General features: G+C 57.0%; 3 protein-coding genes across 4 annotated transcripts in view; 2 read left to right on the top strand and 1 right to left on the bottom strand.

The window, feature by feature from the left end:
• PTPRA (protein tyrosine phosphatase receptor type A) overlaps positions 1–1,949 on the bottom strand; it is a 133,832-nt gene extending 131,883 nt beyond the window's left edge. For both annotated transcript variants that reach the window (XM_055699510.1, XM_055699493.1), the window contains exon 1: positions 1,809–1,949. The gene's annotated coding sequence lies outside the window, so the exon portion shown is untranslated. The remainder of the gene's footprint in view (positions 1–1,808) is intronic.
• Positions 1,133–3,523, top strand: LOC129735225 (translation initiation factor IF-2-like). Its single transcript, XM_055700625.1, has 3 exons — positions 1,133–1,207; positions 1,716–2,530; positions 3,394–3,523. Exons 1-3 carry the CDS (start codon positions 1,133–1,135, stop codon positions 3,398–3,400), a joined length of 897 nt encoding a protein of 298 aa, XP_055556600.1. The 3' UTR covers positions 3,401–3,523.
• On the top strand, positions 2,787–11,651 carry MAVS (mitochondrial antiviral signaling protein). Its single transcript, XM_027799969.2, has 6 exons — positions 2,787–3,523; positions 3,642–3,816; positions 4,213–4,445; positions 4,858–5,446; positions 7,307–7,461; positions 7,972–11,651. Exons 1-6 carry the CDS (start codon positions 3,407–3,409, stop codon positions 8,635–8,637), a joined length of 1,935 nt encoding a protein of 644 aa, XP_027655770.2. The 5' UTR covers positions 2,787–3,406; the 3' UTR covers positions 8,638–11,651.
• The last annotated feature ends 578 nt before the right edge of the window (positions 11,652–12,229 follow it).

The following is a 12,229-nucleotide window of genomic DNA, read 5'->3' on the forward strand; positions in this document are numbered from 1 at the left end:
GAGTGGCATTTCAGAAAAGCAGAGCTTTGTATCCTATTAGCTTGAAAACAATACAGCCGCAGCAATGCCAGGACAGCAATGCCCCTGGAAACGGGAAACATCTATTTTCAGCATCTCCCAGTATCCCCCCACTGCTTTAACAAACTGTTTTTATAAAGATCAGGCAAAAGCCTGGAGCTTCCAACAGACACCTCCCCAAAAAGCTCTCCAACAGGCATGGAGAGGAACACAGGGAGGGGGAACGTGGCAGTGCCCATTTTCTGCCCAGCACAGACACGAAGTGTCTCTCACACAGCACCCCCAGGTCCCAGTGAAGCTGTGGTCCATGCCCCCACCCCCCCAAAACCGCCCTGGCTCTTCACCTTGGCCACAGCAGAAGTCATTGGGGGAGCTGGCAGCACAACGGCCATCCCTGGGGTCCTGTTCCTCGTCCCAGAGCCCTGCATGGAGCCGGTTTCCCAACTTCACCGTGGGAATAACGGCATGAGTTTGCATCTGATTCTTGATGGAAAGAGACATAAATCTTCCTTGCAAACCCGGCTGTTCCCTGTATCAGCTGCAGCCACCCGCACACCTCTTTCCCTGCCACCGTCTGCTGCAGCAACAGGAATTTAAATAAAGAAAGATTATGAACTCCTGTTGGGGCTGCAGTTTTATTCGCCTGCACCCCTTTCGTATCTAGAAGTCCTCGTACAGGAGAGGAAAAATCCCTACATATTTTCAAAACATCATGCATGCTCGCGGCAAGCTTCCCCCAGCCACAGACAGGCAGAGAAGGGATGACAAATTTTTTTTAGCGTTAATACACTGCAGAGAGTGTCCTGTGAACAAGCGAAGTAAATTCCTGAGGCTCTCGGCAAGGACCCTGCTGCTCCTTGCGAAACTTCCCAGCTGGAACCTCACAGCCGAAAAGGCAGAAAACATCATTTTTCCCTCCTCCAACAAACAGGGGCTGGGATTCCTTTCACGACAGTATTTGGATTTTAATGTCAGTCCATATTTAGCAGGAGGAAAATAAGCCTCCCTTCCTTCCTGTCACATTTTCCACCCTTGATGACATCCAAGAACAGAAAAAAGCAAGTCCTGGACGAGGAGGGAAGACGCATCTACCGAGCGTGGGAGAGCCAGGATCATGGTAGCCCATACGTTCCCCTCTGGGATGCACCGAGGCACCGGCAAGGAGGGGACACAGCCCTGGGACCTTGTGGTGAGGAAGGGTGTCCCCTCCAGTGCTCCAGCTTGGATCATCTCTCCCAGGGCCAGGACAGGGCGAGAGCCAGGCCACACGCCTACGAGGCCGGCGTACCCTTCCCGCAAAGGATCCTTACGTCCTCAGCACAGGCCAAGAGGTGCCAAGGAGGCCGTGGGTCAGGCCGAGGGGGTTGCCCACGCGTGGGGGCCCCAGCGCGGGACCCCCGGAGCCCAGATCCTGCAGCAGGGAGAGCCGAGCCGTGGCAGGGAGGTGGCCGGTGCCCTGGGATCTGCCTGCACCCGGCGACGTGTTCCCGGTGTCGGGGGGGTCCCCAGCTCGGCCCCCCCGCGGGGTGGGAGGGGGCCGTGGGGAGCTGCGGACCCACGTGTGGAAGTTCACACGCCCCGATCGCGATTCACTTTTTATGATTATTATTATGAAAAAATAAAACCCACAGCGGGGCGGGGGGGGGGGGGAGTGGTGTAGGACGAGGTGGGACCCCGCCGAGCCGGGCCCCACGCAGAGGCCGCGAACACGCGTGTGTCGTCGCCCCCCCGTCGCTATAACAACCCCGGGCCCTTCCCCGCCGCGTCCCCCTGCTCCGGCGGCCGCTCACCTGCGGCGCGGCGGGCGGCGCCGGGCCCGGGCCCGCTTCTTGTCCCTCGCTGGCTCTCGCCGCCGCCCAACGGCTCCGGTGCGACGCCGCGGCGGCCGGCCGCGACCATGGACGCCGCGCCGGGGGAGGGCGCGGGGGTCGGGGAACGGGGAACGGGGGGGGGGGGGAAGGGGGGGGAATAAGGGGAGGGGAAGGGGGGAGGCGCCGCCGCCCCTCAGCGCCCCGCCGCAGGGCTGCCGGCCCTCAGCGGCGCCCCCGCAGCCGCCCGCCCGCTCCTGCCGCTGCCGCCGTTGCCGCCATGGTGCGGCTCCATGCAGGGCGCGCTCCGCTGACAGGGCCGGGGCGGGGCCTCGGGGCGGGGCGAGGGGCGGGGCGAGGCGGCCACAGCGGGATCCCTCCGCCAGGTGCCCGGCGGTCGTTCCCGTTACGGTGCTGCCACCTGCCGGCTGCGAGAGGCTGCCCCGGTTTGCCCCACACGCACACCCCGCCCCTTTCCCCGTCCCGCCGCCGTTGGGTGACGGCAGGGCCCGGCCCCGCCGCCCCGGGCCCGCCCCGCCGTCCGGATCCGGCGCCGTGCTCCGGGAGGGAGAGGGCGGGCACTTCCTCGCCTCACAGCCACTGTCTGTCAACGCGACGGGCGGGCACGACGGCCAATCAGTGGCGGCGACGCGCGGGGTGGGCGGGCTCAGAGCGGCCCCGGGGCGCGGCGGCGGCGGGCGCAGGTAGGGCCTCTGCGCAGCGCGGCGGCGGCGGGCGCGAGTCCGGAGCGAGGGGATACACGGCCTGAGGGGATCCCGGGGGAAGTCGGCGTGGGGGGGATTCCAGCGTGGGGGGGGATTCCAGCGAGGTCCGCCATGAGGGGACCCCGTCGTGATGGGGCCCTGCCGTGAGGAGATCCCGGCGTGAGGGGAACCCGCCGGGAGTGGGCCCCGCTGGGAAGGGGACCCCGGCGTGAGTAGGGCCCGGTGGCCGCCCCGCCCCCAGGCCCACCGGGCCCACCGAGCTGGGAGCTCCGGGGCGGCGGGCGGGGGTGGGCTCTCGAGTTTATTGACAAGCATAAAGTCTGGCAGCGCCCCCCTGGGGGCGGGGGGGCCGAGTTGCGGGGCGCCGGGGCCCGGCTGAGAGAGCAGGCAGGGCCCTGCCGCGGCCTGACCGTCCCAGGCTGCTGCTGCTCTGGGAGAAGGACCTTTGTCGGGCTGCCATCCTTTTCCGTCGGCGAGAAGCCACGTCGCCCTGGGCCTAAAGCAGGATCCGAGCCTTGCCCCTTCGCCTGGCATGACCCTGCACTGCTTGCAGTCAAAGCCCGCAGCTGGGATACACCCAGGCGCAAAAAGAATAAACACAGATTGGGCCATGGCAGAAGGGAACTAGGTTGGTGAATGCACAGTCGAGAGCTGAACTTTGACCACAATATTTTTGCTTTGTGTGCTTTCTGCCTGGAATTTCCCCCAGCCCTAATTGCTGTGGCAGTGAGGTTGAGTGTCTGTGCCGAGGGGCCAGGCTCCTGCAGAAAAGCCCACGCTCCTATAGAAAAGCCAAACAAAGCAGCCTTCCACTCATGCCAAGTCTCTCTCTCTCTCCTCAGTTGCTGAGCCAGGATGGGTTTTGCTGAAGACAAAGTGTACGACTACATTTTGAAAAACTTCAAAAATTTCAAGAACATCCGTGTGGCATCACTGGCCGATTCCCTGAGCTGCCTCACCGATGATGACAGAGTAATTTCCTGCTTTCCTGAGTCCTGCTGGGCTCCTTCCCCATTGTATAGCTTGGGCAACGTATAGCTGCCTTACCTCTAAGCCAGACCCGCTCTTAGATGTTCTGTGTTTTATTTAGGATGAGCTTCACACTCGGGAGGAAATGCGGGGGAGCCAGGCGACCGTCTATAGGTTTTATCAGCACCTGAAGTGCCGGCAGGGCTGGGTGCTGGATCTCATCGAAGCACTGCGCCAGAACAATGCAGGGCATCTGGCTGATGAGCTGCAGCACGTATACAACTCCTGGCAAATCAGTATGTAGCTTCGTTGTCCCTGGGTGCTGCCCCAGAGGTCAGGTGGAGATGGGGACCCAAACCATGTCTCCTGATGTCTGCCAAGCAGCTGGCCTTGTTCCCTGCTTTGGCTTCCCAGTGGCCTGGGGGTGTCTGAGACCATCTCCAGGGATGCTCCTCACCCTGGTGATGTGCCTGAGGATGAAAGGGTTCTTGTTTGATGGTGCTTGGGCTGGCAGTGGGCTGGGTTTCTCACCTGGAGGGGAGATGGAAAGATGAATGAAGGGGTGTTGTGGGCTTGGCTGATGTGGGGAAGAGCAGAGACACACGAGAGGCTGCCTTGGCCCCATGCTGATCCTCTGCCCCCTCGGCTTTTTCCCCAACATCCCTGTTCATGAACCACCTTGGCTCCTCCAGGTCCCCCAGCTGCTGCCAGTGCCTCCTTCCCTCCTGCAGTCAGCAATGCCCGTCCTGCTGTCTCCTCTGTCGGTTCCTCCACACCATCCACAGGGCCGAGCCCTGCTCTGGGCACCCCATTAGCTGAGCAGCCATGCCAAGACCCACCTGTTGGCAGCCATCCGCCTCTCCTGCCCAGTGCTGCTACCGTCACAGGCATGGACCTGGATGCCAGGGTTCCGGTGCAGGAATCGGTGAGTGGGGCACGCATCAGACAGGGACACAAAGGTCCTGTTTGGGACCGGTGTGGTGGGGCGTGGGGAGCCTGTGATAGGGCCAGGCTTGTTCAGGGACACCACAAGCAGCCTCTTGTTGCTGGTCTTTGCTCCATGCTTGCTGCATCTGGTAATATGTAGCCTACATATAGCCTTATAGCTGCTCCCCTCTTCTGATTCCGTTCCATGGATGGGAGTGCAGGGTCTGTTCTGTTAGTCCAGGCTCCCTTCCACAGCCCCTGACCCCATGCAGGCCTGCGAGCTGGGTGCTGAGGAGGGCACCTTCATCACCAGGATCACCTGGGTCACTGAGTCAGGGTTCGGGACACCCTGCTGGTCCCAGACCCCCTCATCCTGGTGCAGTGATTTAACACAGCTTATTTCCTTCCAGCTCCCCAAAACATTCCTGGAGCAAGAAAGCCCCCAGTCACCTCCACCTGAGAGTGCAGTGTGTGATGGAGTGAGTGATGGGCACAGTGGAGAGAGGCATCACTCACACCCCATCAAGACTACCCAGGTGGCACCAGGGACCCCTAGGGCAGACAGCGTGGCTGTGGCCTTGGCTGCCCCCCCTCCACAGGGCCGGGACTGGCTGGGCCGCCAGCAGCACCCGGTGTGTGTGGACAACGGGTGTTTTGGGAACGCTAACCACCTGCACCGCGGTGCACCAGGCTTGGGTCTGGGCAGGTCTCTTCCGCTGAGGGACACAAGCATCGCTCACAGCCCTAGGCAGCCCAGGAACGAGCCCCAAGAGGACTTCTATGTCTCCACTGAGTCAGTGCCGAGGCTGGAGGAGGCCGCTCACAGCAGGGGGCCACAGCCCCCAAACACACTGCCAGAAAAACAGGTTGTGCCCAGCTTTGAGCATGGTGAGCCCCCAGACAGCTTTGTGGATGTGCGCAGCCCGCTCCTCATACAGCAGCAGTTTGACGCGGAGCAGAAGTGTGTCGGGATGTGGCAAGAGCACAGAGGAGGTGAAGGTAGGTTTCCTTGCTGGCAGAGCTATGTAGCCACTGTGCAGCCATGCTGATGGGGAGTAGGGCTGAAGGTGCTGCTGGTTGCCCCTCCTGACAAGAAGGACACTGAGGGGCTGGAGCATGGCCAGAGATGGGCAGTAGGGCTGGGGAAGGGGCTGGAGCGCTAGTCATGGGGGCGGCTGGGGGCACTGGGGGGGTCAGCCTGGAGAGAAGGGGGCTGGGGGGGACCCGGTGGCTCTGCAACGGCCTGGCAGGAGGCTGTAGCCAGGGGGGTCGGTCTCTGCTCCCCAGGAACCAGCGACAGGACGAGAGCAAACGGCCTCACGTTGTGCCAGGGGAGGGTGAGATTGGGTGTGAGGGAACATTCTGCACCGAAAGGGCTGGCAGGTGCTGGCACAGGCTGCCTGGGGACGGGGATGGGGACGGGGGGACAGGGGGGAAGAGTCACCATCCCTGGGGGTGTTCAGAAAACATGTAGATGGGGTGCCTGGGGACATGGTTTAGTGGTGGCTTTGGCAGTGCTGGTTAATGGTTGGAATACAATGGAACAGACTTTCAGTTGGAAGGGACCTACAACAATTGTCTAGTCCAACCGCATTTTAATTTTTGTTTGCCTGTGGGGCAGCTTTGGGGTGTGAAACCCACCCAGTTTGCAGAGATGTTTGTGTCCCACAGCTGCTGACTGGGGGGGGATTTAACATCTCCTGCATCAGCCGCCTGCGTGGGTTCCGTGTGTCAGGACAAAGCCCTGCCCTCCCCTCCAGGGTCCCTGGGAGGGACCCCCATCCCTCCCAGCCTTCTCTGCACTAGGAGGGTCAGCATCTCCTGGTCTGGGACATGTGGGATAGGGCCACTCCAGGACCCCTGTCCCTCTGGAGATGCTCTTGGCGGCTGGTGGCTATGGAGCTCAGCTCCTGCAGGAGTCTTAAAAGCCTCAATTTCCCTCAGTCTCCCCCAGACTTGCAGCCCACCCTGAGTACCCTTGGCCTATGGATCCATGGGTGCTGCCCACCCAGCCAGGGTGCTGATGCTGTGGTGCTGCCCCACTCCCCCTGTCTGCAAACCTGCTGGCAGGCAAGATACTGGACTCAGTGATCTAAAGGGACTGGACGATCTTAAGGATCTTTTCCAACCTAAATGATTCTGTGATTCTATTTTATCATTCTGTGCCTGTCCTGCTTGATGGTGAGGATGGAGGATGGCAGAGAAGGTGGTGGCATGGTGTCAGACACTGGGGGATGCCATGGGGACCCTCCCAAGGAATGGGACAGGCAGTAGTCATAGCTGCTGGTACAGGCCAGCCCAAGGTAGCGTCTGCCTTCATAGCCCATGAGCGCTCATGGGGGTGCAGAGAGCATTCATGGAGGTGCAGAGAACAACTTTCTGGTGTTGTTGCTTATCTCCCCTCCCATCTCCCCAGCCTTCTCCAGGAAGGGAGCGAGGTTGGGTTGTGCAGAAATCCCACCTGGCTGCTTGTTCTTCTTCCAGTTGTTGTTGCAGTTGTTGCTCACTATATTTTGGTAAACATCCTGACCAGAACTCGGCAGAGGCACTTGCTTCATTTGTAATGTAAAATGTCTCAGCTGAATGTCTGCACCCCAGTTTCAGCAGCATGGGGCTATCCTGCTCTCAGAGGGAGGAACAGATTGGAGGTGCTGGCTTGGCGGGTGCCATCTTGTTTACCTGGACCTACTGGGAGAGCTCAGGTGCCAGCAGAGCGCTGGGTCCCACAGCACTGGGTCTTGTTCCCTGTGTGACCTCCTCAGCTCTGGGAGTTTCCTGTGGCAGCATCCTTGAGGAAGAGCAAAATTTGCCTTTTGGGTCCCCTGATTAACACAATATGTTTTGTTTTCTCCCCAACAGAGACTTTGATGGAAACAACTACCCTGGTTGCTACCCCTGCACCCAGAGATGCTTCCCCGTTCTGTGACACATCCACGAAGCCTCCTGTGCAAGAGAAAGAACTGCCCACAGGGGAGACAGCCAGCAGCACCCTCTCCATGCCGATGAAGGAGGAAGTAGGTGACCTTTCTCATTGCCACTTGCATTTCATTCAGGTCCTTGCAAACTCCTCCTGGTTGGGAGATTTGCTGCTGCAGTGTAAGATTTTGAGCTGGCAGCGAGTTTATTTGGTTGTTTTTTTTTTCCTGCTGTGTTCATGTCCCCATCCAGACATTGAATTCTGGAGCATGGGAGAAGGGAGCCAAGGTTTGTTGGGCTTTAACTCCTTATTTCCCCTCCTTGACTTGCCAGTCTCCTGGCTTCCAGGTGTCTCTTTCCACCCCTCTTCTCACTCCTTGTCTCCCCTTCCTTCCTTCCTGTTTCTCCCCCTAATACCAAAGGCTCCCTGGAGCCCAAACGCTTCCCTGCCCTGCTCGCTCTCCCAGCCCTGGGAGTTACCTATGACCCAACCTTGCTGTTAGTGGCTGAAGGGTGCTGAATTGGGCTTGTCGCGTAACGTGTGTACCTGAGACCAGGCCAAATGGGTGCTCCCCATGGCACCCAGACCCTCTCATTGTCTCCCAAAGGTGGTCTCAGCCTCGGTGGACACTCTCCTGGGCACAACTGTTGTAGGCAAGGCTGAGCGGACGGCCTCCCGGGTGAGCTCTGCCACAAGCGTCTGGGAGTCTGGCAGCAACATCGAGGGTGATGTGGAGCTCAGCAAGCCAGGCATCCTCCTCTCCACAGATGGGGAGCACCCAGAGGCAGCTGGCATATGCCCAGGCTCTCAAGGGCCCTGCGGCCCCTATTCCACGGAATCCAATAGCTTCACCCTTGGTAGTGAACAGCTCATGGTGAGCACGGATAGCTCAAGCTCAGGAGAACAGCTCTCTAGAGTCTCCTTAGGATGCCCAGCTCCAGCAGACCCCAGGGAAGGGGAGACAGCTGGAGCAAGCAGAGACTCCCATCCACCTTCAAGCTGGTACAGCACCTCTCTGGGTACCCATGAGGTCCGTGTGGACCACTACCCCAGCACCCAGCTCGAGGCAGGCAGTGACCTCCAAGACAGAGCTGGTCCTCCAGGAAACTCCCCTGACTCTAGCAGGGGTCGTGGCACTGTGACCAGCTCGTCTCAGGCCAAAGTCCCCCCAGGGGACAGCAATGGACCATCCCTGCCATACATCTTTGCAGCTGTGGGCATCGCTGTGATTTCAGCTGTGGCGTTTCTGGTGTATGCTCGATTGCAGAAATAGTGCTGGAGTGGGTGGTGTGCCACGACCGTCACTCAGCCTGAGTGATTCCTCTTTGTAGCACAAATTTGGCCAACACATCTGAAACCTGGAGAGCAGCGGGGGGGACAAGTCAGGGCGTTGTTACATTTCTTTCTGAAAGATTTTGCTGGAAGAGGCCTTGGTTGTGTGATGCTGTTGGGTTTGGGTCTGTTCCCTCCCCCATTTCCCAGCCATCTTTTCTGTAGCCTTCTCCTTTTACACCCATAGAGAGGGTCTTGCTCAAGGAGTCATGCCTTAAGTCAAAAAAGGAAGTCCTCGTGGCAATTCTCCACGTCTTCCTTGTTTGGTCCCAAGAGGGTCCTGGTGGTCCAAAGGGTGACTGATTTTGATGGCTTTCCTCACCTTGGCTTGAAACGTGCCTGAGGTGCTTCATGTTGAATTTGCCTAACTTCATGTCTCTGGGTCTGCTGCTGGGACCTTTGCTCGGCTCTGCTGCTCGTTTTGCCCAGTGCTGGGTGCACAGGCAGGACCCTGGTGCACCAAGTCACACTGCCTTCTCACTCATGACAAGAGACGCCCCTCTGATGAGAGCACAGTCTGTCATGCTGGGCTAGACCGCATGCAAGCTGCCCGCTCTCCCAGGAGCTGTCGTCCTACTTTGGTGCTCTGCTTTGGAGCATCCTTCCCTGCTGCTGAGGGTCAGGGGTGGACTCTGGCATCACTTGATGTGGCACTGGCACCCTGGGGATAAAGCTGAGGGTCAGGAAAGAGCCATATCTAACCAGCGTGCTTGAGGATCAACCTCATTTCACCCCCCTCCAGGCAGGGAAGGGGGGTTATGCTTTAAGAGGAGTGCAGATTCATGCAATGCCAGTGCTAAGTGGACTTGGTCCCACACAGGATTGTTGGGCGTCTTTAATTTTTCGGCTGTATTTAATGAGCCTGGCTAGGAGCGTGGATGTAGTTCTCACCTTTCTTGATACATGGTGCTAAGGGATAGGAATATAGGAAGCTTGCATCTGCACTGGGACACAAATAGGGTTGGCTCTGTACGCTGCAGGGAGGCCGTAGAATCATAGAATAGACTGGCTTGGGTTGGAAGGGACCTTAAAAACATCTAGTCCCAACCCCCTGCCATGGGCAGGGACACCTTCCACTAGCCCAGGTTGCTCCAAGCCCCGTTCAGCCTGGCCTTGAACACTGCCAGGGATGGGGCATCCACAGCTTCTACCCAGTGACTGAGATGCTCTGGATTATTATGAAGGTTCCATTCAAAACTGCAGCCCATGATTTCCCTGCTTATCCCCAGAGATCAGCTTGGAGTGCAAGGGGACTGGGCTGCAAGATTTGTAAGATAAATTTTTTAAGTCCAAATAAATTCTCAGCTTCCCCCAGCCCAGGGCAGAAAGGACACCTCTCAGTCGCTGCTGGCAGGCATCTCTAACTCTAGGCAGTGTAGTGATCCCCAGTCATGCTGCCTGCTTCTGTTGCTGCAGCTGCAGGTTGTTTGCCATCTCATCTACTCCCTCCCAAAAGCACAGGGACACAAAAGTAACAAAACTACTTTTCTGTAGTGAGAGGGTTGTTATAGCTAGAGGATTGTTTAAATTTTTTTTAAGCTCTTAAAATGCCAGCATAGACATCTAGGTGTTCCCAACCTCCTGTGATTTGCTGGGAGGCAACAGGAGAGCAGGAGATGGGGCTGGGCAAAACGTTTGGCGATCTGGTCCTGGATTTGCACTGCAGAAGGCTTGTGCCATGGGCTGGCACGGTTTGAATCGGGCGAGGATGTGGTGGACTTGAAACCACTTTGGTGGCCTGGTGCTGATGCTTGGGCTACACTTGTAATCCAGGCTGTTGCTTCTTCCCTGCTTTACTGTGTCCAGTAACTTATTCCCCCTGGATTCCTGCTGTTTGGCACAGCTTCCCAAAATACATCCTTCCTGCTGGCAGGCAAGCAGGAGGGAGGTGAGCTCCCCGGTGCTTGGCTGCCAAGTGTCTGGAGCTCAGCCTGTGGTGGGAAGGGTCTGTCAGCCCTGCGATGGAGTGAATGACCAGTCCTCCCTCCTAACACTTCGTCTTTGCTCAAAAATGCAAGAAATGCCTACCTTAAACGGTAAAGGATGATAAAGATATGCAACAGTGAGGTGTTGATACTGATCTGACAAGGCTGCTATCCAGGTGAGCTTGAGGTGTTTGTTCATTGCTTGCTCAGTGCCTGGTGCTTTATCTGTCAGAGGAAGGGACGGTGCTTTTAAATACACTTAACCTCCTCTGCTGGGAGATGGAAGGTGAGGGCTGTTCTCCCCTGTTCTAGGTAACGTGGTGACTTGTCCAAAACCTCCAGGATTCCCCATCAGCAGTCCCCAGTAAGCTGTTGGGTTTTTTTCCTCAGCTTTTGTAATTTTGCCAGTGGGGGCTTTGTAGAGCCCTGCCACTCCCCATGAAAGCTGTAGTTCTCACCACTAAGAATTGCTCTTTATTTGGAGTGGGTAAGGAAATCTCCCCAAATCCTTTCACCTTGTTAAAAGGCTCATGTTTACTGCTCAATATTGCACCAAAATGAAGCAGAATACATGAGCCTGCATAACTACACTGCAGAATCCATCTAAAAATTTGTTAGAGAAGGGGCATGTGCCTTCTCCATATGCTTTCTGCATGATTTGGAGGACGTCTGTGAGATCCCAAACCAGCAGCATCCACACCAAGGCCCTTTCTCTGATGCTTTACTTGCCTTGCGATATTCTTCACATATTTTCCCGCCTCTTTTTAGCAATAGCTTGTACGCTTTGCTTTTTCATGTTAAATTGCTCTTGTGAAACAGCTGGTTTATCATCACTTCAGACTTGATAAAAGCACATGTTCAGTTTTCTGCTGTGAAGTGCCGATATTTTCACAGTTGTCATTTAGCACTTTAAAGGTATAATCAGCAGGTAAGCCTGCAGGAGGGAACTGTGTCCCTGCACATCATTCAAAATAAGATAAAAAGCCTTTTACTAACTGTATAATAAAATTGTTTGCCACTTCACACTCAACTTGTGAGGTTGTCATGTGTGTTTGTAAGACGAGGGGTATGAATCTCAGCTTTTGAAGCCTCTGTGGAACACGGGAAGTTTTCACGTAGAAGTTGGCTGGAGAATTAAATCACCTAACTTACCTGCTCAGGGTGCTGGGGCTGCAAGCAGCCCTCCTCTGCCTTTTTTGGGGCAGGGTTGCAGCAGCTGATGCATTTTGTTTTCCCATTTAAGATGACAGGTGCTTTTAGAGAAGGCCATTTGTACAACTTTTACCATAGACAATTTCAAGTGGCTCCATCCATGGGGGCTGAACTGTTTCCTTTGCTGTGGAACTGCGTTTGGATTTCTTGGAGAACTCTTGCCTGTGTATCGAGAAATGTCAGCTGGGAATTCAGCTTCATTTTCTCCTCCTCCTCCTCAGTCCACCTCTGGGCAGCTTTGATCTTAGGAGCTGTGTGTTGGGCACATTGGGGTGACACCTCCTATTCCAGCATCCCAGAGAGCAGAGGTGACCTCCCGGGGTTTGTGGGTAGGTTCAGACAGTGCCAAGAACCACCGCATCTGCAGCCTTTTGGTGAAAGGGGCAGGTATAAAGC

Source organism: Falco cherrug, chromosome 1 (genome assembly GCF_023634085.1).
Source record: "Falco cherrug isolate bFalChe1 chromosome 1, bFalChe1.pri, whole genome shotgun sequence".
Taxonomy (NCBI): domain Eukaryota; kingdom Metazoa; phylum Chordata; class Aves; order Falconiformes; family Falconidae; genus Falco; species Falco cherrug.

Excerpts from the sequence above, each read along its gene's own strand:
- LOC129735225 (XM_055700625.1), top strand. The coding sequence starts at position 1,133 with ATGGTAGCCCATACGTTCCCCTCTGGGATGCACCGAGGCACCGGCAAG. Across the intron at positions 1,208-1,715 it reads CACAGCCCTGGGACCTTGTG|AGGCCGCGAACACGCGTGTG; the intron begins GTGAGGAAGGGT and ends GGCCCCACGCAG.
- MAVS (XM_027799969.2), top strand. The coding sequence starts at position 3,407 with ATGGGTTTTGCTGAAGACAAAGTGTACGACTACATTTTGAAAAACTTC. Across the intron at positions 4,446-4,857 it reads GGGTTCCGGTGCAGGAATCG|CTCCCCAAAACATTCCTGGA; the intron begins GTGAGTGGGGCA and ends ATTTCCTTCCAG. Across the intron at positions 5,447-7,306 it reads AGAGCACAGAGGAGGTGAAG|AGACTTTGATGGAAACAACT; the intron begins GTAGGTTTCCTT and ends TCTCCCCAACAG.